General features: G+C 46.8%; 2 protein-coding genes across 10 annotated transcripts in view; both read right to left on the minus strand.

Annotated features, from left to right (window-relative positions):
- PPP1R12C (protein phosphatase 1 regulatory subunit 12C) overlaps nucleotides 1-19902 on the minus strand; it is a 39764-nt gene extending 19862 nt beyond the window's left edge. For all 4 annotated transcript variants that reach the window (XM_081167082.1, XM_081167080.1, XM_081167081.1 and 1 more), the window contains exons 1-6: nucleotides 19267-19902; nucleotides 4988-5118; nucleotides 4392-4510; nucleotides 3435-3594; nucleotides 2404-2548; nucleotides 1096-1170 (exon numbers count right to left, since the gene is read on the minus strand). In XM_081167082.1, the coding sequence (XP_081023208.1) occupies nucleotides 1096-1170; nucleotides 2404-2548; nucleotides 3435-3594; nucleotides 4392-4510; nucleotides 4988-5118; nucleotides 19267-19887 (1251 nt within the window). In that variant the 5' untranslated portion in view covers nucleotides 19888-19902. The remainder of the gene's footprint in view (nucleotides 1-1095; nucleotides 1171-2403; nucleotides 2549-3434; nucleotides 3595-4391; nucleotides 4511-4987; nucleotides 5119-19266) is intronic.
- Nucleotides 19903-23501: 3599 nt separating this feature from the next.
- Nucleotides 23502-27856, minus strand: part of TNNT1 (troponin T1, slow skeletal type) — a 28068-nt gene continuing 23713 nt past the window's right edge. For all 6 annotated transcript variants that reach the window (XM_081169030.1, XM_081169028.1, XM_081169032.1 and 3 more), the window contains 5 exons: nucleotides 27691-27804; nucleotides 26155-26264; nucleotides 24766-24856; nucleotides 24613-24653; nucleotides 23502-23768 (listed from right to left, as the gene is read on the minus strand). In XM_081169030.1, coding sequence (XP_081025156.1) covers nucleotides 23723-23768; nucleotides 24613-24653; nucleotides 24766-24856; nucleotides 26155-26264; nucleotides 27691-27804 — 402 coding nt within the window. In that variant the 3' untranslated portion in view covers nucleotides 23502-23722. The remainder of the gene's footprint in view (nucleotides 23769-24612; nucleotides 24654-24765; nucleotides 24857-26154; nucleotides 26265-27690; nucleotides 27805-27856) is intronic.

The raw sequence follows: 27856 nt of genomic DNA on the forward strand, positions 1-27856 counted from the left end.
ATGCTGCACGAGGTAGGAAGGCCCAGTAAAATAACATGAACCAAGACTGAGCCTCCCCTGCACCCCTCAAGCATTTTTATTTATTTCAAAAAAGTCAATCGGGAAAAAATTCTGGGAAGGGAACAAAAATGTAACCCATGCCCCCATGATGAGAGGAAACAGTTACACAAAGAAAATATAGGCTGCTGCTTCATTTGCATGCCATATACATAGCCAACACAGAAATCAGCTCCACTTGCTGCTGAATTATGGTCTTTTTAAAACTGCAAAGGTTACACAGGTTTGGATGAGTCTAGTCAGCCATTGCAAGAAACTTTTGTCTGCCCTAATGCACCCAATAAAGGGTGATGGGGGGGGGGCAGGAGAAAAATTACCCCTGAAGTTTACTGAATTAGCACACAACCTCTTAAAATATTGTTTGTGTGTACATGCTTCTATGTAAACACACACATATATACACACACACACAACAACAGCTGTTAAGATGGGAGTCCTAGATAAATTGCAACTATTCATTAAGCACCTGGGCAAATGAAATGTCTTCAGCTGGCACCTAAAACTCATCAGGTGAGGTGCCAGGTGAGCAGCCCTAAGGGAGCTGACGGAGGAAGAAGCAAATGGCTTCTTCCTCCGTCGCTGACTAACTGCCGACGGTGGGAGCCACAAGGACCCGCCTGTGAAAAGGGTCAAGAGGCTGGGGGTTTTTGGCCCAGGGACACCTTTTCGTACCTCAGATTTTAGCATGAGACATTCGTGAAGCAGCCACACAGCACAATACCACCAGTACGACTGCATCTTAATGGGTCTGACAGCAGCAACGACGGGGCGCAAGCAGCTTCTATTTGGGACTAGGAGTCTTGCAAGCTTCTCCCCCAAAGCAGCTCCTCCCTCAGCCCAACTCCTCAAATTGGCACCTGCAAGGTTTCCCTCGCATTCCAGAAACAAGGCGTTCAAACGCTGTCTAACTCTACACAAGAGCGAGGGCTCCACGTGCCACGCGCTTTCTGCACAGACCCTAGGCAGCGGTCCCGATTCTGTTGTATCTGCCACACACGGGGGCGGGGGGAGAGAAGGGTAAGAAGAAAAGTCACTCACGTCGATTTGCTTGCGTTGGAGATCCTCGAGCAGAGCCAAAGTATCCTCATCCGCAAGGTCGCAGGGACGCTGGCCCTAGGATGGGGAGGAAACAGCTGGGGCTGAGAAGGGCTCCTTTCGTCACGGTTTGCCATCAGAATAAAACTGGGAAACATGGTGGGTGAAGCAGCTTCCCTCTGGTGTAGATACGTCTTCCTTCAACTTACCAGCTGTCCTGCCTCCCTCCCTCCCTCCTCCAAGCCCACCCACCCACTGAAGAAAGCAACATCCAGGGCTTCTACGAGTTACACTCGATTCCCCACCTGCTTAGAATTACTGGCTGCTGTTTTCAATGAGGGGAGGAAATAAACCCACCTTGGTAGGTACAAACAGAGGGCTTCTGGTTCTTAGCAAGGGGGTAGCCCTTGCAGAAAATAATTTGGAGGGGAGGGGAATGAGAAAGAAGGGGCCACCCTTTCACAGCTTAAGGGGGGGCACCCTCGAAGATGGGAGAAGCATCCCCAGCCATTTCAAGACGTTCTCCTCTGTCGTACCACACAACCAAGTCAAGCCTTTCCGGGTCTCTGTCCTTCCTCCAGCATTTTGCAGGATCCACAAGCTTCTATTTGTGGCTGCAGTCAGCAGATTTAGAATTCCAGCCTCCCACATCTCCTTCCCCCTTGGGTTTTGGTTTTGTAAACCTTTAACTGAACAACGCAGAATAATAATCTGTTTCTTTTTTAAAAAATAAAACAAAAAGCTCTGTAACCTTAAGAGGCAACATTTTTTTATTTATTTTAAAAAAACCTGTTTAGGACACAATTATAAAAAATGCAGATGGCATTTCAGAAAAGGCATTTTCCCTTCACCTCGTGAAAGAGAGCAAGCCTCGTCCATGGCGGTATCGGCTGTGACAGTGACACAGAAACGCACCATCTAAAAACAACCTGATGTTTCGCCCTCCTTCAGAACCATATTTTTATTCAAAAGAAAATGTATGTAGATGTAGTCAATTAACTGACCCATCAGAATGCTTTGACACTAGTCCATTAAGATTTCCTTAAAATCTGGCGACGTTCCTCATTTTGCTGTCCTAGAAACCCCTCTGCACCAAGAACAGTTGCAAATGTATGAAATTGCCTGAGACCAGGCTGGAGTGCTGGGCCACTTAGCCCAGCCAACCTACTTGGACTGGCAGGGCCTTTCCAATGCCTCAGGCAACACCAAGTCTTCTCCAGCCCTGCTGTGTGGGCTCTTCCAACTGGAGCCACAAGAAGCCTGGGTTCTGCAACACACCCACCCACCCACCAGCCACCTCCTTTGTCTCACCACGTTGTTGAGCGCCTCCATGTCGCAGAAGTGCTCTGCCAGGAGGCGACAGGCCTCTTCCACTCCCCAGTGGGCTGCCGCATGCAAGGGTGCCCAGCCGTCTTTGTCCTGCACATTGGGGTCATATCCAGCCTGCAAGAGCAGCCTGCAACAGGGCAGGAGAAAGAAGTGGTCAGGGGATTCCTGGACTGCGGCAGGGTGCCTTATGGGAAAGCTAGATATTAATAGACAAAAGAGGGGAAAGGCAGACTCTGGATGGGATAGAGCAAAGACGGTGCTGGATACAAGAGCTACAGGGTCTTCTGTGAGGGCTGGGGGGGGGGGGGAGAGAGATACAGAACTCAAGAGTCCCAAATTATCGAGGGACAAGAATTCTCCTGAATTCTTCTGCGAGGTGTCCATAACTAAGGGCCAGGAATTTGAGGTTCTCGTGGCAGGGAGCAGGTTAAGGAAGAACAGGGGGGACAGGAGACTGGGACTTTTGGAAGAGCGAGTGAGTTAGAGAAGCAGCGTGGATGGAACTTGCTGGAAACCTGCTGGGGCCAGCTCTCTTTTTCTTTTCTTCTTTTTTGAGGGGAGGGGTCCAAATGCTCAAAGCAAGATGGCTGGGAGCAGGATGCTGATATCCTGGATTCTTATCGGCTCCGAGTCACCATCAGGAGGCTGGGGTGGGGACTGGCACTGACTTGGCCTACGCTTTTCCCTAGGCCCCGCCTTTGCTCAGGGGATGTTTGGCAAGGCACGGAGCGGGGGGGGGGGGATCAGAAGAAGTGGTGCAACTAACCACCTGGGCTGGGAGAGTGGGTATGGCAAGTGCCCAAACCTGTTGAGGCAAATAGGAACCTGAGGTGTGACGTTGGCAGCCAATTTGTAAACCTACGTGCTTCTATGATGTTTGAAATCTAGCTTAAAACTGTGAGAGGGAGACACGGGATCCCATTTCCTGCTCCAAAAGGAGATTTATCAAAGGGTTTTATGTGCTCAGAATGGACGTCCCTCGGGGCTGGGGGAATCGAGGAGCAGGCTCTCACCTCATGACCTCAATGTAGCCTTTGGCAGCTGCCACGTGGAGGGCCGTGGCCCCTGTTTTGGGGTGCGGCTCGTCAGAGATTTTCCCACCGTTCATCCACTGGCGTGCGTCACGAAGCATCACCTCCTCCTCCTCTCGCTTGGCTACTTCTACATCTATCCCTGAAAAGGAGAAGGAGGCGTCACGGGAGAGCCCAGAAGGCGACAACTATGAATCTGAACAGCTGCGGCCGCACCAGAGAGATGCGAAGAAATATGTCTTCTCCTAACGATGCCGAGGAATCCTAGCAACTCCTTCCTCTTCCAAAAAAACACGTAGTCATCATTGTTTTGAGGAATTTGTGCATGATGTAATTATGGGTTGAGGGCACAATTACATCATACACATACGGCTCAGGAATGGGGAACCTGTGGCCCTCCAGATGAGGCTGGACTGCAACTCCCATCAACCCCAGGCAGTATGGGTCAATGGCCAGGTATGATGGGAGTTGCAGTCTGGCAACATCTGGGGAGTCCCAGGTTCCCCATCCTTAACCTTCACTGGGTTTCGATGCAGAATAAATTGTGTACAGTAAGCAAATATGTGCAAATATAATCTTGGTAGACACTGTATTTTTAAACTGTTCCAGAGCCAGAGAACTTACCAGGTTTTGGAAGTTGTCATTTCGCTCTGTCTGCAGTAAATAATCCAAGTAGAAAATATTTTGATGGGCCATATATTACAACCCTGTGGTGTAAACTAGGATCCATTTAATTAATCCATTTGGGGAGGTGTATGAAAACCTGCAAAGTTGACTCTATAATCTTTCTGCAGCACCGACCCCTAAGGAAGGGGGGAAACCCAGCAACCTGGAGGGCTGGTTGGAGAAGCCTGGTGAAGCCCTGAAAGGGTCTACAGAGGGACAGAGCATTAGAGGAAGCAGAGCTACACCATGCGCGGCAGCCTGCTCTCTCCTTACCTCTCTTCCCAATCTCCGAACGCAGTAAGGCCTCCATGTTGTCAGCCTCCGCAATGTCCAATGGCACGTCCCCGTCGCTGTTCACTGCAGCGATGTTGGCACCGTGGTCCAAGAGGTATCTGGGCCAGACAGTGATGCCCAGGGTCAGATCCATGGGCCCATTTAACCCCCCACCCCTGCAATCCCGGATTAGGCCACACAAAAGCCCGTCTCGTGGGGTGACAGTTGCCAAGCACCGGAATCCTTTGCACCCTTGCCTCCTGAATGCAGACAGTAAGCCTCCCTCCCTTTCAAATGCAGATGGGGAGAAAGGACCACCAACTTGGCTTCCACAACCTTCCCCGTGCCTTAGATAGTTGTGTGCATGATGACTGGCACCTGCTAATCTGGACAGGAGCCCTGTCCCCTTCTGCATCTGGCTATCCTGTGTTGGGAAGGCCATTCAGCCCCAGGTGAGAAGCACTGAAAGACCGGCCTGTGGATTTATTACTGTAATAACTTCAGGCAAAAGGCATTTATCTACCGCAAGGCCAATAAAGTTATCCGTGAGCTGGCATGGTTTTGGAAGGCCGTCTCCCCTGCAGCCCCAAACTCACTGTGCAATCTCAATGTAGCCGCAGGAAGCAGCAACGTGCAGCGGAGTCCAGCCCTCATTGTCAGCCTGGTTCACGTCGGCTCCGTTTGCCACCAGAAATTCCACCACCTCCATGTTCTCATCAATGCAGGCCTGGAAAAGACAGAAGACTTGTCGCAAGGAAGCTCCCAGCTCCCCGTTTCTCTCTCCTCCACAACAGGGCCAAAGCTCAGTGGCAGAGAGTGTTCTCTGCACAAAGAAGGGCCCAGATTCAATACCTGGCATCTCCATGTTGGGAAAGTCTCCTGTCCGTCTGAAACCATAGAGTGTAGACAATACAGAGCTAGATGGACCAATGGTTTGATGTGGGTGGAACACAGCTTCTCATGTTCCTAAGGAACCTTCGCTCCCCTGAGCAAAAAGAGCACTTCCCTATTGTTCTCCCTTGCCCCACGCAGCACCTTGCCCTCCTTTCCTGGTGCCACAAGGAAATGTCCCATTGCACCACTGTCCCCTAGACAATACAGACAATGACTGAAGCTGGCAGCCCCTAGCAGAAGGGCAGTGAATGCCACAAACCCCTTCAGAGCTTTTTATTTGCCACATGGTAGGCCAAATAACACCCCAGCCACCTGGGAATTTTATAGTCAATGGTTTGGGCAGATTTCTTTTTTCAAAATTCCTCCCCCAGTGCTTTACTTTTCTGCCAATAAAAATCCTTCCTTTTCATAGGCTCATTAGTAACAGTAAATGGATGACAACTACAAATACGAGGCAAGCTTGTCAGCTTCAAAGCTGCTTTTAATGTTTTCCAGGTGATTATACCTTGTGAGTATGAAAATGAGCATATCTGGCAAAATTGTTTCAGCTGCCAAAATTTATTAGTTTTCAGCACTTTTGTTTTCCTATTTAAACAAACAATGTATAGGAAGCACACCCGATTGCCATTGCATTTTTTTTACAAGTACTGTATTGCAATACAAATTGCTACATGATACCACATTCAAACCACAAGAAGTAAGTGTGGTTTAATTTCTCCTCAGATACTCCAGGTCAAATGTTTGTGGTGTATTAGGACAAAAAAGTGACACGCGGATACTTTTTCTAAAGCTTTGTTTACCAGATAGAAGATAAGCACGCTAAATCTAATCTCGGCATCAGAAAAAAATCTGATGCAAACCACACACACACAAATACTATGCAAACCATCCTAATTTGCATAAGAAAATCTTCCCAGTTCATCCCCCCCCCCACCCAGGAAAATCCCCACCTCTATTGGCAGCCTGATTCGCACAACACGCTCCAGCAAACCCTGGCTTAGCAACTTTGCATGGGCTTCAGAAGAAGAGCTTGCAGCCGCTTTCCCCCTTCCTGGTCTTTTCAACTGCTGTGCTAAGCCGAGCCAAGGTTCGTCTTAGCGCGTCGCCTGAGCTGGAATTCGCGGTTAAGCTCTCTCTTCGCTAACCGTAAGCTGTAGCCAAGGACAAACCATGAAGAGACAGCTTAACCGGTAGTCCCAATTCGGACGGCACGCTAAACTAAGCCTTGGCACTGCAGCGAAAAAGGCAAGGCAAGAGCAAAGCAGCTGTGAGCTCCATTCTGGGAGCCTGCACAGTCTCCAAACCAGCTCAGTGATCCAAAATGCGATGTCAATTGGTGGTGGGGAGAATTCCTGGTAGGGAGGCAGGTTTTAGGTAAACATCAAGAAAAGCTTCCTAATGCTAAGAGGATTGCAGCTCAGGAACAAGCTGCTCAGGAAGGCCACACAATGAATTCCTGGCCATGTAGGGTTTCAGAGAGGCTGGAAAGACAATGCTGTCATTGGGCAGGAGGCCTAACAGGATGGCCCACAAAGTCGCTGGTATTTGCACAAATACAGGTAGTCTCATGTGTTAATAGTTAAGTTGTGTTAGGGGAACAATATGATTTAAGTTTATAATGTAGGGCCCAGTGCTGACCAGTTAACCCTGTGCATTCTTTTGCAAACATCCCCACCACAAATGGTAGGCAGGAGAATCCAGCTACCGTATTTTTTCCTCTATAAGGCTCACTTTTTTCCTCCTAAAAAGTAAAGGAAAATGTATGTGCGTCTTATGGAGCGAATGCAGGATGTGCAGCTATCCCAGAAGCCAGAACAGCAAGAGGGATCGCTGCTTTCGCTGTGCAGCGATCCCTCTTGTTGTTCTGGCTTCTGAGATTCAGAATATTTTTCTTCTTGTTTTCCTCCTCCAGAAACTAGGTGCGTCTTATGGTCTGGTGCGTCTTATAGAGCGAAAAATACGGCACTTCTTGAGCAAGGAGGGAGAATCCTGCCTTAATGCTTTTCCCTATCCACAGGTGAACACACCCAAAAAAAACTTTCAAGAGAAAAACGGTTGGCGGCAGCTAGTAAGCTGAACATTTGGGGAAGAGAGTAGAATATCCTTTGGTGTCCAGGCCCCACTCCCACCCGTTGCCGCGATCCATAAGCGAGTCACATGGCGGCGTTATCACCATCTCTTTAAAAAGGAAGGAAGAGTGCTTCTGTTTGCCCTTTTTCTCTGTTCCCAAGAGGACAGATGGAGGGATGGTGACCAGATGCAAAGGGGGGGGGGCAGACCTTCTGAACCAACAACTGCTTTGCAGAAGGGGGAATTTAACAGATGTTGCTTCTTTCATCTCTGCATGACAAGCTGTACACCCTGCTGAAATTACTCTTCGGGGATGATAGGAGCCATAGCTGGGCAACATCTGGAGAGTCCCAGGATCCCCATCCCCTGAATTAAAGAGGCAGGAAGCAGGTCTTTCCAATATTCCAGGAGGCTGGTCATACACGGGTAAAATAACCTTTAAATACTTGGTTGTAAGTTCAACTGGACTTACAACCTGGGTGCAGACATCATTGGGCTTCAACCAGTGGGCCAGGTCTCCTAATGGGATGCAGTCAGATAAGGGGAACTATAGCAGAGCCACTAGCAAGACCTGGTAAGAAATTCTGAAGAGGGTCTCCAAAATGCAAGTTTGGCTAAAATGCACATCCCAGGTCTGAGAAGGCCAACGGAGCCCATTCCCAAACTTCACTTGGGAAAGTACAGACACAGCAAGCACCCCCTTCCCTTTCTCAAATGCACAAAAAGTGTGGCTGCTATTTACTGCTCTCTCTGTGCCTTCTAATCTTAAGTGGTTGGGAGCGAAAGCTGCAGGAGCCACCAAAACTCTGGCATTACATTTCCCTGGCTTGGGAAATGTATCGCAGTGCTAGGGCGGCAGTGGATAAGCAGCAGATGCTGTTTGTCACTTGGTTGCTCATTTGAAGGCAACTTCATCTCAGCCCAGCTGAGATGTGGCTTTTCCCAGCCATGAAATAAAAACTACAGGAAACATGGGCATAGCACTTTCAAGAGTTCAAAGCCGTTTGTGTGCATTGCCTATGACAAGGTAAGTTTATTACAATGCCCCATGTTACAGATGGATGGACTGAAGCTGAGATAGAGGGGGGCCACCCAGTAAGTTCACTGCAAGATGCAAGATTCGAACCAGGCGGTTCCTGATTCATAGTTTAAGTCTCTTGGTCTCTATGCAACATGAGTTCCGCTTAGAATGTTTTGATGTATTTTATACAAGTTGCACAGGGGAGTGGTTGGTCGTTTGACTTTCAGTTTAGCACAAGTTAGGAGCTGCTAGTTCTTGAAAAATGTGTCTCTTCTTCACTCATTAGGCGGCACAAGTCCCCCAGTGTAGGCAGGGCAAAGTGAAATGAGATATATCACATGAGCAGATGGATAAGACCAAAGAAGGACCATAGCTTCCCCACTCACAGCCCATAACGGCAGTGTGCTCGATCCAGAAGCCAAACCATGTTTTGCTGTTACACCACAACCAGCAAACTGTGGTTTGTACATGCCCTCTAAATTGCAATTGAAAGCCACAGTTTGCTGGTTTGGATGCAACAGTGAACCACAGTTTGTCTTGGATCAGATACAACATCAACTGGGCTGCACTCTAACTGGGGAACCGGAGTGAAATGCCAACTGTGGCTTGGGCCAAAGCTGAAATAATTACATTAGAGATGAAACAATGCATCAGGGAGCACACAAACAATGCTTTTTTGTGTAGCGTCAACCATAATTTGGTGGCATTATGTGCAAAGGAGAGCAGCATTACATCCACCTAAAAATGCAAAGGGGCAACCAGCTTTTCTTTTTTCATAGAATCATAGAGTTGGAAGAGACCACAAGGGCCATCGAGTCCAACCCCCTGCCAAGCAGGAAACACCATCAGAGCACTCCTGACATATGGTTGTCAAGCCTCTGCTTAAAGACCTCCAAAGTAGGAGACTCCACCACACTCCTTGGCAGCAAATTCCACTGTCGAACAGCTCTTACTGTCAGGAAGTTCTTCCTAATGTTTAGGTGGAATCTTCTTTCTTGTAGTTTGGATCCATTGCTCCGTGTCCGCTTCTCTGGAGCAGCAGAAAACAACCTTTCTCCCTCCTCTATATGACATCCTTTTTATATATTTGAACATGGCTATCATATCACCCCTTAACCTCCTCTTCTCCAGGCTAAACATGCCCAGCTCCCTTAGCCGTTCCTCATAAGGCATCGTTTCCAGGCCTTTGACCATTTTGGTTGCCCTCCTCTGGACACGTTCCAGTTTGTCAGTGTCCTTCTTGAATTGTGGTGCCCAGAACTGGACACAGTACTCCAGGTGAGGTCTGACCAGAGCAGAATACAGTGGCACTATTACTGCCCTTGATCTAGATGCTATACTCCTATTGATGCAGCCCAGAATTGCATTGGCTTTTTTAGCTGCCACGTCACACTGTTGGCTCATGTCAAGTTTGTGGTCAACCAACAACAACAAAAAGATTAAATTCAGATTCTCATGGATCTGCATTCTATGCCGAACAGCAGATGTGTTGCAGGATTCCACACTCTCAAAAAAAAGTGTCACAGAGACCTGCAGCCTCTTTTGAGCAGTAGTTTATTTTTTTGGGGGGGGGGGGAGAGGCGTTGTTAAAGGAAGAGAATTTGGACCAAAGAGCCTTTGATGTCTTTTCGAGTGCCAGGAATATGCAGCTGTGCTACTTTTCTGCTTCCAACACAAAAGACGTCAGAACTGAAGGCAGCAGCTTCTGCTAGATTTCATCTGCCTTTAATAACAGGCTTTGGATTTGCAGTCAAGAGACCACGCAGAATAAAACTGGTTCAGGCAACAAGCGACAGTTATGTGGGTGTATCGTATCGAGCAGCCTTGAAGTAAGAATTTGGGTCATCTTGAGTTATTTTCAAAAAAGAGAAACACCAAGTGAATGAAAGCATGGAAAACTGGGAGATCAGACACCAGAGTCCTCTCAGAAAAGTATTAGGGAGAAAAGACTCCTAGGTTCTTTGGAGAGAGTTGATTTAACCTACAACAACTACCCTGATTAACAGCAGCTCTCTAGGATCCTAGTCAGAGTAAGGCTTCTCCCGCCATCTGATCCCTTAACCGAAGACCGGATATGCAGGTAACACATGTGCTCTACCCAATGAGAAATGGTCCCTCCCTGAGGCGGAAGGCACATTGTTCCACATGTGGTGGAACTGTAAAAAGATCAGAGAGTGTTGGGAAATGATCTGGGCTGCCCAATTTTTTTTCAAAGAGGGCCAGATTTGATGAAGTGAACATGCGTCAGGGCCAAAATGCGTGCTGAGCTTTTTTTGGGGGGGGGTTTACCCCAGGAAATAAACTCCCACAGGGACCAGATTAAGCCCCCAAAACAGACTTTGGACTTGCCTGACCTATAGCGAACTTAAGAAAATGTTTAAATGCTCTTTACCTAAAAAGCATGAAGCCTTCCTGCTAGGAATTATGGGTAACGAAATCTCAAAGAAGTTCAGGAGAGTTTTCATGTACGCCACAGCAGCTGCCAGAATTCTAATCGCAAAAGGCTGGAAGGGAGAAGTTATCCCATCCAAACTAGACTGGCAAAATAAATTGAGAGAGTATGCTGAACTAGTGAGACTATCAGCAAGACTATGAGCCGTTACAGATGAAAAATTTACCAGAGAGTGGGATATATACAGTCTACCTAAAAGAACACTGCCAAAATATCAATCCATTGGAAGGTCTTGACTGAGTTTCTGCGTGTAATAGGACAACTTTATAAATTTAAAGTAATTAGAATAACGTAGAGAAGATAAAGAATGTAATTTGGGAACACAATGGTGAGATCGGAGGTCATGCCAAATCTAATCGCAAATTGATGTACACAACAAATATCAACTATGGAATGAATGTTTGTTTATTTTTACTTTGTCTTTAACATCTATTGACTATTTGTGTTATACAATTTTAAAACCAATAAAGCAGTTAAAAAAAAGAAAAGAGAAATGGTCCCTCCCTGACAGTCTGCATCTGCTAGTGTGAGAAAGAAAAGACACATAAGAGACTAATCACACAATCTAGCTTAAGGTCAGCTAACGTAGTGCTCTCCAGAAGTTGTTGGGACTCCAACTCCCATCAGTCCCAGCCAGGATGGTCAATGGTCAGGGATGATGGCAGCTGTAGTCCAGCAACACTGGGCAGATATCAGGTCGACTACCCTTGATCTGGGACACGGGTGGTGCTGTAGTCTAAACCACTGAGCCTTTTGGGCTTGCCGATCAGAAGGTCGGCGGTTCGAATCCCTGGGACAGGGTGAGCTCCCGTTGCTTGGTCCCTGCTCCTGCCAACCTAGTAGTTCGAAAGCACACCCAAAAAAGTGCAAGTAGATAAATAGGTACTGCTCCGGCGGGAAGGTAAATGGCGTTTCCATGTGCTGCTCTGGTTTTGCCAGAAGCAGCTTAGTCATGCTGGCCACCTGACCTGGAAAAACTGTCTGCGGACAAATGCTGGCTCCCTCGGCCTGTAAAGCGAGATGAGCACCGCAACCCCAGAGTCGTCTGCAACTAGACCTAACTGTCAGAGGTCCTTTACCTTTACACCTTACCCTTGATCTAGCCTGTTACTTTTAAAATTCTCAAACCATTTATCCAGGATAATCACTGTGTTTAATCACTGTGTTCAAATTGGGCTCCAAGGCTGGGTTGGGGTGAACCCTGGTTCAAACTGCACCCACTCTGGACTTATGACTGGATCCCTCTGAAGAGAAAGGGACGCACTGGAATTTCTCCCTGCTCCCACCCTTCATTGCATGGGCTTTGGGACAAAGGAGACCCCATGCCGTCATCCTTGCCCGCAGCCTGGGTGCAACTAGGGAAGGAGTTACTAGGCATGGAGAAAGATGCCGGCTGTTTCACCCAACCAGCCGAGCACTGATATTAATAGCCACTGCCTGGAATGCAAAGATTTCATTTTCCACAAACAAGAGAGACCGGCTGGTGTTGGCTGAAGCTCTTCGGAAACATTCCCTGACTGGCTGTGCTGCGAAAGAGCTACATTTCTCCTTGTTAGGCCCTGCTTCTTCGCAATGAGTTCAGGAATCCTCCTTCTCAAGCTCTGCACCTCCACTTTAACCCCTGTGGAACCATGAGAGGCAACACGGAGGTAAACCGTGGCCAAGTCTCTGCCACACCCCAAGTCTCTCCTCTCAGCAGCAGCCCCCACCTGAGAAAAGTCAAGGGAACCATGTATATTTAGAAGGTACATTCTTTGGAATTCAGAGGGGAGCTGACTTTTATTTAAACTTGTTTGTTCCGAAAACTGTACCTTCCAAAAGCCCTTCGTCAAAGAAATATTCATATTTAGAATCTAAATGTACAAATAGTCCCCCAATGAAAGGCCCTCTATGGCATAAGATGTGTAGGGTCTTCTAAATTTTGATGATATTGTTGGTATATCTGAATGCATTAGCCTCTCTGCCTTTGCACTGAGGATTCTTCTAACACATTAGGAAAACCTAATCTGATACTCTCTCATTTCTAAGCACTTAGAAGACAATTAAGCACTTGTGGCAGAATTATACCAAATGAGCAAGATTTACATAATTTTGAAAAAAATCAAACAAGAGGCCATAAAGGGTTATAAAGCGGCCATCTGTGCAAAATTCTCCATTTTTGTTCTGGCGAGGTATGAAACAGGATGCAACCCAGGAGATATTGTCTAACCACATGAGGTGTTTGAAGGAATTGTTGTCGTTGTTATGCGACAGTGGCCATCACTCATGTGTGCACATCTATCTATATCCATTTTACATGTAGATTTGTTGTGTTTAGTCATGAACCACCTTTTATATCAATTTTTTTGGAGTCCCTGCGACCCTTTTTGAGATTTATTCCTTGACATCTACTAGCCTGAGCAAAAGCCAGTTATCTAACCCACGGCAGGTCTGCAACGAAGGAGAGTCTCCTGCCCTTGTTCTCTTCTCCTTTCCCATTCCCTCTTCTGAGCAGAACATAAGATAAATAAACAAAACAAAAAACTTAAGAATCCCATGCCTGCCTGTCGTGCTGCCTATTTATGGCTACACCTTGGAAACTGGTCCCGCATCCAACTCCCAGGCTTATTTTTTCCTTTCCAAAATCCAGGGAAAACACGTTGCAGAAACAGGCTTCAAAATCCACCACGCTCCCTGCCGTTCTCAGAACGTGGTAGAGTAAGTTTGGGCCGTTCCAAATTCTGCCCTGGCCAGAAGCCAGAGGAGAATCAGAGGCACAACCCAGCAGTGAGGACAGGCACAAGGATAACTCTGGGAACATAAGGCGAGCGGCGGACTCACGGGTTTGCAGAGAAACAAGAGGACTCGAAGCCAAGTGGGAGGCAGATAGAAGACAAGGCTCTCGGTTCAGCTTAGAAAACGAGAAGACAGCAGCAGTTCAGTGGGGCCATGGGTGCCCCATTCTCCAGCCAGGCATTATGAAACAAAGAGATAAACCCTACCTATGTCTTTTATTTGTTTGGTTGATAGTCAGTTGGTTTTATGCTCCACCTCCAGCTAACAACCTAAACCTGTTCAGTTTATGGACCGCTACATTGGTTCATGCACACAGTAAGAATACAATGTTAAAGCCATTAATTAAAAACCGAAGGATTGCAGCAACTTTGACTAAGCTTAGCATTGACAATTATCTGTAATGCCATCATATTGAAACCACTGCCACCTTACTAAAATCACTGCCACCTATGACCCCAACGCCTGGACAAATAAAACATGTGTTTTGCTTTCATGCAAATGTTTCCTGTTGTGGGGGCCAACCGGATGACAGCTGACCATAAATACGGATGGCCATATGTAGCTGTTAGAAGAAGGATGGGGAACCTGTGGCCCTCTAGATGTTCTTGGGCTCCAGTTCCCATCATGCTCAACCACTGTCCACACTAGCTGAGACTGATGGGAGTTGGAGTCCAATGACACTGGAGGGACTGCACATTCCCCAGCCCTGCACTAAAGATACCTGGGAACTGAATGGTTAATGAAGAGAGCGCCCATAGGTATAAGATGAATGTTGTTCTCCCTGCCCCTTCATCCTTTACCACTGGGAGAGAATGACAGGCCTAAGGTCACCCAGTGAGCTTCATGACAAAGTGGGGATTTGGACTCAGAGCTTCCAGGTCCTAGTCAGACACTCTAACCACTAGACTACAATACACAGGCTCTTTTTTATATAGAAGATTCCACACAGTGATTACTCAAGAGTTTGCTTTTAAGAAAAAGTTTCAATGCAAAGTTAAATCGAGTCCTGCTCCTAGGAAAATGTGGATTCCTCAAACTGTATAAATGAAATTGGCGGAAAATAAACAGGTTTGAATGTAGTACATCACTTATCTTGCTTCAAGCTGGTCACAGGGAGAAGCGAAGAGATATAAAAAAAGAATACCGAAGAACTACTCCAACACCACAGGAAACCCTCCTGAACCTTCCCACTGGTTTCTGAAATTTCACAATGTTAAAGACTAGAAAGTTTCATTTGTGTGTGTGTTTTTAAAGGAAGCCAGTTCCAGCCCCCGCAATTCCATAACTGTGGGATGCACCAACTTTCAGTCTTCAAAGTGCTTCAGTACCCTCACATCTCAACTCACTTCTATCACATCTCCATATTTCTATTTTGAAGCAGGATTAAGTGAGGCCAATCTCTGCAAAGCCACCTGCGGAAATCTTAGTATGTTAAGTGCCTCTGTGGCTTGGAGATCTGCTCCAAATCAAAACCATTTCTGAAAGGCTTAGCAACCCATTTGCTGGCGGCTTCCCCCATTAGTGACCCGGGTGGCGCTGTGGTATAAACCACTGAGCCTAGGACTTACCGATCGGAAGGTCGGAAGTTCGAATCCCCGCAACAGGGTGAGCTCCCGTTGCTCGGTCCCACCTCCTGCCAACCTAGCAGTTCGAAAGCACGTCAAAGTGCAAGTACAGTGGTACCTCGGGTTAAGAACTTAATTCATTCTGGAGGTCTGTTCTTAACCTGAGGTACCACTTTAGCTAATGGGGCTTCCTGCTTCCGCCACCGCATGATTTCTGTTCTCATCCTGAAGCAAGGTTCTTAACCTGAGGTACTATTTCTGGGTTAGCGGAGTCTGTAACCTGAAGAGCTGTACCACTGTAGATAAATAGGTACCGCTCCGGTGGGAAGGTAAACAGCGTTTCCGTGTGTTGCTCTGGTTTCACCAGAAGCAACTTAGTCATGCTGGCCACATGACCCAGAAAAACTGTCTGCGGACAAACGCCGGCTCCCTCAGCCTGTAAAGCGAGATGAGCACCGCAACCCCAGTGTCGTCTGTGACTGGACTTAACTGTCAGAGGTCCTTTACCTTTACCTCCCCGCCCCCCGATTAGTTCTAAATCCTAAGGTAGAACCCCTCACATGGGCAGAAGCTGCATCTTCTCCCTAGACCAGGACTCATTCCTTTCACCACCACCCGCTCTGCCAGAGTTTGACAGACTGGTGTTTGGAGATGGCGGGAGGATGGGGACCAGGGCAAAGAGCCAAGCAGCATCAAGAGAATGAAGTAATGGAAAATTATCCAGGAGTGTGTATGTGGGGCGGGAGAAGAGCATGGAAGGGGACAGCAGTCCCAGAGCCTCCTAATGAGAAACCCAGGAAAGGGAAATGTGTTTCAGGCATAACTGATCTTCCACACACAGCTATACTGTGCAAACTTTGTGGATGATAAATCCGGTGGGAACTGCAAAGAAAGGGGGCATAATGCGTCCACGCAGCCAACAGAATAACATCAAGACTAAGGCTGCAATCTTGAAACACGCTTACTAGGGAGTAAGTCCCAATGAGCACAGTGGGATTTACTTCTGAGCATACGCAAGGCTCAATTAACACACTGGAACTGTGCCTTGGACTCGCACTGCCTCCCCGCAGTTAAAATTCCCTCCCTCACTTCCTGGTTCAGGCACAGCATGGCTTGCCATTTCATCTGAAAACGGCAAATACATTTTGGCTGGACCAAGTAGCGATGGAGAGAACTACAAGGGGAAGGAGGGAAGGCATGACACCAAAGCAACATCTGGATGGCCACACCGTGGTTTGGTCGTTGGGTGTGACCAAACCATTCATAAACCGTGAAGCGTTCATACAGGATATTCTGCTAACCTCAATGTAATATGAACCTGGTGAATCAGGCCAATGGTTCTAGTCCAGCAACCTGTTCTCACCGTGGCCAACCATATGCCCCCATGGGAAGCCTGCAAGCTGGACATGGAGCACAACAGCACTCAGTCCAGCGCCAATTCCCAGCAATTGGCATTCAGAGGCATAACCTGGTGCCTTCCAAAAACATATATAGGGCACAACATTTGGCAAAGGCTGATTTACAGTGTCAAGCACAGGAGACAGGCTTGCACGCAGTCATTCCCCTGGATACCTGTAATTATTTATTCTGCCATTACCAGGTTGGGCACTGCTTTATTTTTGGGTGAAGACAAAGAAAAGTAGGTGCTGAGCAGTTCCTTCTTCTCTTTGCCGCTCAACAGCATTTCTCATGCAAAGGACCTACCACTTGCTTGTTTTCCTCTTGTTTTGAACTTAGCTGAAGAAACATTTTTATTATTATTTTCAATCTCTCATGAAAGCTGGAGCTCATTCTGAGCTTGGGCCCACCTGACATTCACCCTGCAACCGTTGGATACTTGTGTATACTCCTCTATTGCAACTTCTCCTTCCTTCCATTTCTTAGACATGCCCTTCTTAAATCTCAGCTCATCAGTAAACTCCTTATATGCAGTCACATCCATGTCTTTAGTTACATTTCTTTCTTGCTGGAATTGTCTGCACATGTGCCTTCAATATTTCACCCCCATCCACCTTGGACTCACTTTCTTTTGAGAATTTCTGATCGTAGTATGTCACCCAGCAGTTCCTTAAACTTTCTGAAATCTGAAGTCCCAAATGCATGTCTGACTACACTCAGCTTTTCCTTGCCTCTGTATCATGAAACCCGAGGCCACAATCTCTTCCTCCCTAGGTTTCCTGTATTTCCACTTCATTGATCAGTTCCCCACTGTTGGTGAGGAAAAGGTCCAAAATAGATAACCCCCTTGATGCTTCTTCTACCTACTGGGAAATGAAATTGTCAATGAGGCAACACAGGAATTTGTTGGACCTTACATTATTGGCAGAGTTTGAGTTCCAATAGATATTGGGGTAGTTGAAGTCTCCTATGACTACTGTATCTCCCCTTTTTCAATGTTTGGTAATCTGCTGTAGGAAGGCATCATCCAAGTCTTCAGTCTGGCTTGGAGGTTTACAGCACACAACTACAGTAAGCTCACTGTTGCTTCCCTCTCCTACAATTTTTACCCATATACTCTACAGTGTCTATTCACACCGGATATACCATTCTCAGAACAACAGCCTGCAGTTAGGTGTTTCCAAAGTCCTACGAGCAGACTGGTAGCTGTTAAAGTGCGGTAGAAAATAGGTTTTTTCCACCCTTTCTATTTATGCTTACAAACATAGCAAGGTTTCTGAGCTGTGTTATCATTTATCCAGTAAAAGAATAAGAGATGGTGGCATTTGATCTCTATATGATGGTGATGGAACTAGCAGCTCAACTTTGCACATTGGAAGTGACTTACATCACTAGGTGAAAGGTGGAATTATATTAAGAAGGAACATAGGAAGCTGCCTAATATCTATTCAGACAATTGGTCCATCCTGCTCAGTAATGTCTAAACTGGAAGCTGCTCTTCAAGGTTTCAAACAGCAGTCTTTCCCAATTCCACCTGAAATTGTTTGAACCAGGGATGTTTTTCAGGGAAAGCACTACAGCACCTGTATCATCAGCACAATCTTACTGATACTTGGAATTTGGCACAGAATTTTTGACATCTGCTGTGAGAATAGAGCTTAATAAACTGGACCCGAGAACCCTGGGAGAATGGCTGCCAGCCAAGACAGGCACTTTCGTGACAGAGAGAATGGTCACTGTTGCGACTTGGTATAAATGCAGAATGTATGTGCGTACCATATAATTAATCAATTAATCTAGTGACCGAGAGCAATCTCAGGCCAGAAGTGATTGAGATGTGCTTTACAAACCTCCTAGAGGATGTTTCCACAGGCAGTGCAAATTCCATTTACTGGGTAGCTGCTACATTAACATTTATCATGCAAAGCGTTCTTTAGCCGTAATCACATGCCAAACTGGGGGATCATCAAACCTTTATTTTCATTTCACAACTGCTAGCCTCATATAATGCAATTTTTGTGCATGGACCTGGAGCAGCATTCATCTTACAGAGGGCTGTTGGGGTTCAAACCTACCCAACCATTAGCTGATAAAAGGGAACAGATCCTTCTAATTTCACATGAGCCTGTGTGTATGCGTAGAGAGAGATAGGGTGGAGCTGGTTGCAGCTGCTTAATGGCAGAGAATACATACTCTGCAGATGCTCAGAGGCGATCCCTATACAATTCACAGCCAGGCCTTGGCAACAGTGAAATAAGGGCTGGGGAGCATTTCTTAGATGCTCAGAAGTACTCTCATCATATAACTCTAAGCCAAGCCTTGACATTAGTTATACCAAAGCCGGGGCTGCAGGCAGAGGACTTTCTACACCAGCCTCTCCCAAACTTTGGCCCTATAGTTGTTGGACTCCAGTTTCCATCACCCCGATCATTAACCATGCCAGCCAGGGCTGATGCTCGCTGCAGTCTAAGACGTCTGACGTGCACCAAGTTGGGGGAAGGCTGCTTCACACGTCTCAACCGGGGGGGACGGGACACTCTGCGCACGTTCAGAGGCACCCTTTTCTGCTGGGGGTTACGATTCCAGATTTGAAATCCTGTCGCTTATTTCGGCCAGGGGAAAGGAGAGAAAAAAGCTTAATGGGAGGAAGGCAAAAGTAGGGAGAGGGAGGCAGGGAGCTGCCATCGGGGCGCCGCGTACCTGGTGGAGGGCGCTGATGCCGTCCGCGTTGGTCCCGTTCACGGCGCCCGGGTCGGCGCTGAGCATCTCCCGCGCCGCTTCCAGCTCGGCCCCGGCGCAGCAGGCCAGGAACTCGGCGGCCGCCTCGAAGCGGACGGCGCGGGGCCGAAGCCCGGACCCGGACCCCATCCCCGCCGCGGGCACAGCCTCGCTCTCGGCCGCCACCGGCAGCCCCGGAGGAGGCGGGGCCGGGCACAGAGAAGCAGCCGCTGCTGCTGCCGCCGCCGCCTCGGCCTCCGCCCAGGCTCGGAGCTGCTCTCGCCGCCGCGCCCGGGCTCCTTCCCCCTCGGAGAGGGACAGCAGCGGCGCCGCCATTTTCCCCCTCCTGCCGCTGCTGCCGCCGCCAGCCCGGCTGGGCGGCCCTCCCGGCCCAGCTCTAGCTCTGGGCTGAAAAGCAGCAGCGGCGGCGCCTCTCGGCTTCCGTATCGGAAGCGAGAGGGGAGGGGGCGGCGGCAGCAGCAGCAGCAGCAGCGACAGGGCGGAGGATGTGGGAAAGGGAACGGCTGCCGCGCGGCATGACGGGAAGTGCAGTCCTCCACACGTCGGGGGCTTCCAGACATTCCGCCGGACTGCAATTCCCATCAGCCTCGCACGGCACTGCCAACGGCACGGAATTGTGGGAGTTGTAGTTTTAACGACTGGGAGGTTATTTCCACACACACATACACCCAAATCCTAGGGGAAAATGCGAAAAGCACAACCTAAGAAGTGCGGGTGGAGATGGAAAGCGGGGGCACTTGTTTATGCCGTTAAAACCACGAGGAGAAGAAACCAGACCCTGGTCCGGATTGCAGGCGGAGAGCAGCAACTATGCGGCGAAAAGCCCTGGCTGCTTTGTCTCGGAGATTGCAGTAGAAATCATTAGCCCTACGTTGCCAATTACGGATGTACCGTAATAGTGCGCAACTCTCAAACTTTCCACCTTTTAGGGGGAAACGAAACAGATGTGTGTGGCATGGTGGGAGATGAGCCTGAAGTCCCCCTCCCCCAAGTGCTCCTGGGAGATGGAGTTTAAAAGAAGCAGATTTGTGTGGGATTACCATGGAAATATTGCAATTAGAATAATAATAATAATAAACCCTGACTGCAGGTCTTCTATCAAGGGTGTTGCTGGACTCCAGCTACTATTACTATTATTGTTTATTTTATTTTACATTCTACCCTTCCTCCCAGGGCAGCATACAAGCAATAAACAAGTAGGCATCTAGAAACATCTATAAACAATTCCTATACAGATCCAGACTGGGGAAGATCTCTACTCAAAAGGCTTGCTGGAAGAGGAAAGTCTTCAGTAGGCGCTGAAAAGACAGCAGAGACTACACTTGTCCAATGTTTAGCAGGTGGGACCAAAAGTCAGGGAGGATGGGAGCAGCAATCAAATAACATCTGAAGGCTCACAGGTTTCCCATCCTTGTACATACAGTGGTACCTTGGGTTAAGAACTTAATTCGTTGTGGAGGCCCGTTCTTAACCTGAAACTGTTCTTAAGCTAAAGTACCACTTTAGCTAATGGGGCCTCCTGCTGCCGCCACACCGCTGGCACGTGATTTCTGTTCTCATCCTGAAGCAAAATTCTTAACCCGAGGTACTATTTCTGAGTTAGCGGAGTCTGTAACCTGAAGCGTCTGTAACCTGAGGTACCACTGTAATGTAATATGCAGCATAATATATATGAAGATGTGAAGTACTGTTTAGCTCACAACATCTCCATAGTGAAAGCCCTACATGTGTTGCCTTGGAAATGAGAGTGGAAAACAGATTCACTTTCAAATGCTGACAGGAACTGGTGGGCTGTGTGTGTATTTCTCAACCTATTTCCTGTCTCTGAGCCCTCTTCTTTATAGACTTTATGGAACCCTAAGGAAGAGGAAAGAATCAGCAAGTGCCCACAGAAATATGAAAAGAATGGGGTCACACCATGTCAGCCCTAATCAGCATCTAAGCTTGAGCTGGCTTTCAACTTCCACAAGATATATAAAAACAATAACAGAAATGTCACCAGATACAGCACCGCCACGTCCCTAGAGAATCGCAGCCAATGCCAGTTTTAATTTTTACCTGAATTTCAGAGTGGGGCTGTATATACGCCATACACGCATAAAGCCCATGACTTCCCCCAAAGAATCCTGGGAACTGTAGTTTGTTAAGGGGACTGGGAATTGCACCTCTGTGAGAGGCAAGCTACACTTCCCATGATTCTTTGGGGAAGCAATCTGATTTAAATGTATGGCGTATACACAACCTGTGGGCCACTCTGGTCTTTTTCTAACTTTATGCAAAAAGACCCTGATTCGACACCCGGCATCTCCTGGTAGGGCTGGCAAAAACCTGTAGTCATGCCTTTGACCACTGTCAGAACAGAATGCTGGACTCGACCTTTGCAGAAAAGGGAATGAAGATTAGCTTGTACTTTTCCCAAGCACCTCCTCCAAATTCCAGGCTCTTTCTGCTTCTTGAGGCTCAGTCTCATAGGCTTTCTGGTTGTGGTCTGCTGCTGGCCTTCTCCAACACTCAGGAAAGATTTCTCTCTTAAGGCCTGGTCTCACACTACTAATGCCCCCTTTTGCTGTATTAACTGCCACAGAAAATTACTTTTCAGTGGAACATTTGCCTGGAAATCTCAAGTCATCCTTCAAGCAACCATTGTTGGCCAACGGCACCCAGAGGAACCGAGGCAGGGAATCTCTGGTTTTGTGTAGGCCTGGGTCTATTTGTCCCAGTTGCCCCATACCTCCCCCTCCACCCGCCGCCAGCAGCCCTGCAATGTTGCCAAGCGGTACGGCTTGTGCAGGATTGCAAAGCATAGAAGTGCAACAGGCCTGCTGCTATCAGGCTTTCCCCCAGCAACGTCTATGAAAAGGGCCCAGACTGAGCTACCTCTTATGTGCTGCTCTGCTTTCAGCAAACTCCTGCTCCTCAGTTCTAGTATCCCAATGAAGCCTCTACTGAAATGGGATGCGGGTGGCTCTCTCGTGGAGTTGCAGGCCTATGTTCAACACACACACAAAATGGCTCCCGCTGCAAACTCTCTCCTCCCTGAGCTCCAGCGCTCCCTCCTTAGCTGCAATAAGTAGGCCCTCTGTTGGAGTGGTACAGCTAGTCTTAAAGGGAGAGTATCGCCACACACCAAAGTCTCCCAATTATTCATCCCGTGCTGCTTTTTTTAAACTCTGAGAATTCCCATCACTCCAAAGTAGTATAGCAACCATGTGACCAAGCCTAGCAACTGCCTTGTTTTGCTTTCAATGTTTTTTTTGTTTCGTAACAGTTCCTATCTTTATTTTAGATTATCTATTTTTACCTTCTTTAAAAATAATCAAGGAAAGTTAAAAATTTAAAGGCATCCAGTTGACCTCTTACAGCTTTGTTGCCAGTACCGCATGGCCCTGAGTACCCCCAGAAAAAAAGCACTGATTATTATTATTATTTACCAGCCTTTCACTCTAATGTCCCAGTGTGAGTTACGGCATTAAAAGACAACATTAAAAACAGTTTAAAGCAACATTACAAGATAGGTCCTCAAAAATATAGACCTCAAGTGTCAAAAGAGGTGTGGAAGCTGTATAATGAGGGTGCCGCTGGCGTACATGAAAATGTTAACCTGCACTCTGAGTTCAAGTTACCAGTGTGGGTATGGCTTAGTAGGCTCTCATCGCCCTTCTAGCACCCCCTTCTCAGTTTTTCCTCTCTTCACGCTTCCTGGAACAAGCAAGAAGCCACGTGGCTATCTATGGCTCCCTGCAAATGAAAAGAACCTCTCCAAAAGGGAGATTTTATAGCTTGCTTATTATAGCTAACACAAAGATTGCCTGATTCACTTTGTATGGAAGCCAAGTACTTTTCTTTTCAAGTTGCTTGGAACCCTTTTCTTCATTTTATTTCCAGTGGATGGAGACTTGTTTGCTGTAAGGTCTGGAAACTATTCACTTATTTGCAAAGCTAAGGGTCTGCAATTTATTGTAGCCTAAGCATTTTTGTGGGGAACATTTGCTTAAAGGTGAATGAGGGCAAATGCAAATCTAACCAAGTTTTAACGTGCTTGGAGCAATCGTCATTGTGCTGCCAGTCAGTGTAGACAATAAGGAGCTTGATGGACCAGAAGTGTGACTCAGTATAAAGCAGCTTCTCTGGAAAGCGAGGAGAAAGATAGACAGATTCTACATTCTTTCCACCAATAAAACACAGGGAGGCTGTACTCACTGGGGAGGTACCACAGAGGGGAGAGTTTGGTTTATTGGGTTTGGCTTGTGACAAAGAGCTTGTTACAGGCACACATGACAGGGGTAAAGAAGAATGGACAAAGGGCAGGCTGGTCAGCTTTCAACATAAAACAGGGCAGGGGAAGCAATGGGATGCTGCAATCAACAGTAGCTCCCAGATCTCTGCATGAACTGTAGGCGGGTGGGTGTCGTCTTTTTTACTTCCAGCGGCCACCAAGTCTGGCTTTTCCAGCACCTTTCTTGCTGCAAGGAAGAAATGTACAAGTTGTAAAATATCCACATTCACCATCTATCTATCTATCTATCTATCTATCTATCTATCTATCTATCTATCTATCTATCATCTATCTATCTATCTATCTATCTATCTATCTATCTATCTATCTATATCTATCCACCCAAGAAGACTCACACCCAGCTCTGTGTACTGCTTGCATATATACAGTATGTATCTGAAATATATTTTGTGAGGGAAACTCAAGCTAAGCAGTCACAAGACCAAAATATGACACAGCAAATTTCCAAATATGAAATGTTAAAGTTTGAGAGAATGCTACAGCTGAATTTCAGCTTCCAATTGGTGCAGATCTTGAGATTTTGGTGACCTGGATTCCAGCTCTCCAAAATAGTATTTTATCTATTTATTCAGAAAATTTATATACTGCTTGATTGTAAAAACAACAACCCCCAAAGCAGTTTACATAAAGATATCACAATAAAATCAAGAAAAAAATTGCAGCTGTACTTTAAAACATGCAAAAGTTAAAATACTAAAATGCTGAAACAGATTAAAATGACCCCAAACTCCTAAGCATTTGGGTAAGCTTGTCTGAACAAAAATGTCCTTAGCAGGTGCCAAAAAGAGGATTTTTAAAATACATTTTATAAACCTGGCAGTTGTGGACTTTATGAATTCATGAACAGTTCCACATGAACACTAGAACCTGTTCCTCAAGCCGTTTCCACACTGTGGATTCTAGTTGTGAAAATGCACAAGTTTTGTGGCCTTAAAACATGCGGTGGGTGGGTGGGCAATGGGATTTGAGGGCAGAGTGTGTGTTGCTGCCGGAACCACAAGGTCACTCACAATTTCTGGGCGTGGCTGATGCGGTTGTAAAGAACATTGATCTGGAAAGGAAGGGAAAACACACAACACAGAGAGGGAAATTGATGTTAGTATCATTTTGGCAGCAGGGAAAGTTCCGTATCCAAAAGTATATTTCTTTTTCTCCCTCCTTACCTCATACTTCTGACATTTGTATTTTTCCATCAGGTCAAATTTCTCTGATTCTAGTTGATGGATCCAGTCATGTAACTCCTTGGCTGTGTCCCTGAACAGAGAGAGGCAAATTGTATTGGGGTTTGGGGGACTTATCTGATTAACCCCCCCCCCCAACATCCCTCATGCCCCTCCCTGGCCAGGCACTCAACAGTGCCAAGAACTGCTGATGGCCATGGTGGGGGCTTTGGCCAAGCCACCTTCCCTGGTCCCCTCCCTCCTTTCTGCCATTGCTGTCAACTGATGGTGCTCCTCTGCCTCATCTTGGCTGCCAGACAGAGCCAAGGGCAACCAGGCAGCAGTATCTCCTTCCCCACCACTGCTATGTCTGCTTGCTTCTGCCCTTTGGGCTGTTATAAGACTTTTAAGGTCTCAAATATAGAATAAATGTTCATATATGCACACATATCTAAATATATGAACTATGTGTCTGGAATAGTATGGGAGAGCAATCCTGAAGCCATTTTGACTCTCCCATTGACCTCAAGTATTCCTCTGCAGTAAGGGAGGCAAATGGGGAAAGCCTTCCCATTGTCTTTTTGCTTGCAAATCCTAAGGCCGCATTTGTGTATGAATAGGATGAGCCTGTGACCTGGACTCAGGAACTAAAGTATTAACCATCACAAAAGAATGGCCAGGCTGCCCAGGTAATGCAATCAGTGACCATTATCAGGTATCCTGGCAGGCAGGATTTCTGCTGGAGACCGCCTGCTTCTGTGATGTATGTATGATGTTTCAGGGGGTTGGTCTTGGGCTACAGGGAGGGCAATTTCAAAAGTCTATATAAGGGCTTGAACACCATTGTTCAGGGTTCTCCTCCCTCCTGTGTGTTGTGAGTGGGGACTCTGTTGCAACTGTTCCCTGAATAAAGATCAGGCTTACTAGCCACTTTGCTTTTCAATTTACAGTCGCACCTCAGAAGTCGAACGCCTTGTGAGATGAACGTTTGACTCCCAAACGCCGCAAATCCAGAAGTGATTGTTCTGGTTTGTGAACGTTCTTTGGAACCCGAACATCCATTGCGGCTTCTGTGGCTTCCCAAATGTTTTGGAAGTTGAACGGACTTCCGGAACGGATTCCGTTCGACTTCCAAGGTATGGCTGTACTCTGGTTGGCTTCTGTTATTTCTCCTACCTATAAGGAACCCACTTAAGGACTCTATACGGGCTCTGGAATACCCCATAAGGGAAAAGGAGCAGCCCCCCCCCCATAAAAGGGCCAAAGTGTGAGGCACATGAATGAGCCAGCTGCAATGGTGAGGGGGGGGGGCAGGGTCAAGGGGGCTCTTCTATGGGGGACCCTTGCAGGGGACCCTTGGCGCCAGTCTTGCAGCTCCACTCTGTTACCAACCTCAGCTGTTGTTCGCTTAAGTTCTCTACATTGAGCGGCTTCCTTCGCTCTGATAAGATCCGGATCTTCATTTCACGGCCTGTCTGCCTCTTGCCACGTTTCTGCTCGGCCTAAGAGAGAGAAACCAGGTGGGAAGCGTGTGCAAAAGGGAGTCACCTAGGGAAAACTTTTTAAACCAGGATTTTGACCCTTAATTTGAAGGCTTTTAAAGTATTTGCGGCCTCTTTTGGTGTTAGAAGGATCTGTGAGAGCTTTTATTTGCAGAAAATGCTTTTGTTTTTTTAGGTTTTTATTGATTGTGTTTACTGTAACTGGGATTTTTTTTTTTTGTATTTTTACTGTGTTTGCAAGCTGCTTACAAACTTGCCAGAGCAATCCGTGAACCAAAACACAGCTACCCTTCAAAAACTGGCACTCATCTGAATTTTGCAGTTCTCCAGCAAAACATTGTTTACAAAAATGCATGTATTTGGAAACGGTGCACATCGATGAATATATTGGTGAAAATAACATAAAATCCAATAGGAGAAAATTGCAGTAAAATGCTGGAGAATTTTCATTGGGAACCTCCCCCCCCCCCCCAATATATACAAAAGGATTTGAAAATTGCTGCAGTGTGAAGAACCAAAATGAAGATTGGAAAAATGGGGAAAAGGAGAGAAGCAAGATGCACAGATTCTTCCAGCCCTAGTTGGGAGTCCAGAAACATCTGGATCGGCTACAGGTATCTCTCTACCCTCGACAGACTGAATTGCAGGAAAGGGATGGTGGCTGCAATTGTGAAAAGAGCCACTTGATGGCATCGTGGTGATATTATATATTCCGTCCCTTCCAGAAGATCAGGTGGGAAGCAGATTCTCAAAGGCTTGAGAATAGTTGCAGAGGATGAACCTGAATAGATAAGGTGGACATCAGGTTTCACTTGGGGTTAGGGTGAATTTGCTCTCTCCAGACTGTTCAGCTCACATCTCCCTTTCCCTCTTAGAAACACCAAATATCCCCCAAACTTTAATAAAGAATGGGAAAAATTTATCTGGGAGACCACTGTAAGCAGATGAAAACATTAGCAGGATTGCAATAACACTGGTAATGTAGCAGATACTATGGACAAAATGGAGTGACATAAAATATGGATTATGGAATAATATGCAGTCGCAAAGGTTGACAATTGGACCCACGGAAGGGAAGGTGGGAAGTCCAGAGATTCGGAGAAATCTCTAAGTGTGACTATGTACTTTGTATTGTTCTACACTTGTAAAAGTAAATAAAAATTGTTTCATAAAAAGGTGAAAAAACAAAAAAGAGAAAAAATAAGCGCCAAATATCCTATAGCAACACTCCCCACCCCCCCTGCAAAGCACGTCCTCTACTATGAAGCTATGGTTTTGCAGTGAGAAATTAGCTAGCACTGTACACCTCTAGAACAGGTCCAATTGGATGGCATGCAAGTGGTTGAAATATTAGGAAGCAAAGCAAAGCAAAGACTGTGATTATCCAAAAGAGTAAATCCCTCCTTACTGTTACCCAGCAACTTACCTTTACCAGGTACCCGCCAAAATGAGCCCCCATATTGGACAGCACTTTCTTCTTCTTGGCATCATCTTCTGCCCGTTTCTTGGCCTCCTCCTCCTCCTTCCTCATCTTCTCTTCCTGCACAGGGCGACCGTGTGGAATCCATTATCCAATGACAGAACAGGGAGGG

The sequence above is a fragment of the Podarcis bocagei genome (genome assembly GCF_964188305.1).
Source record: "Podarcis bocagei genome assembly, chromosome: 13".
Classification (NCBI taxonomy): Eukaryota; Metazoa; Chordata; class Lepidosauria; order Squamata; family Lacertidae; genus Podarcis; species Podarcis bocagei.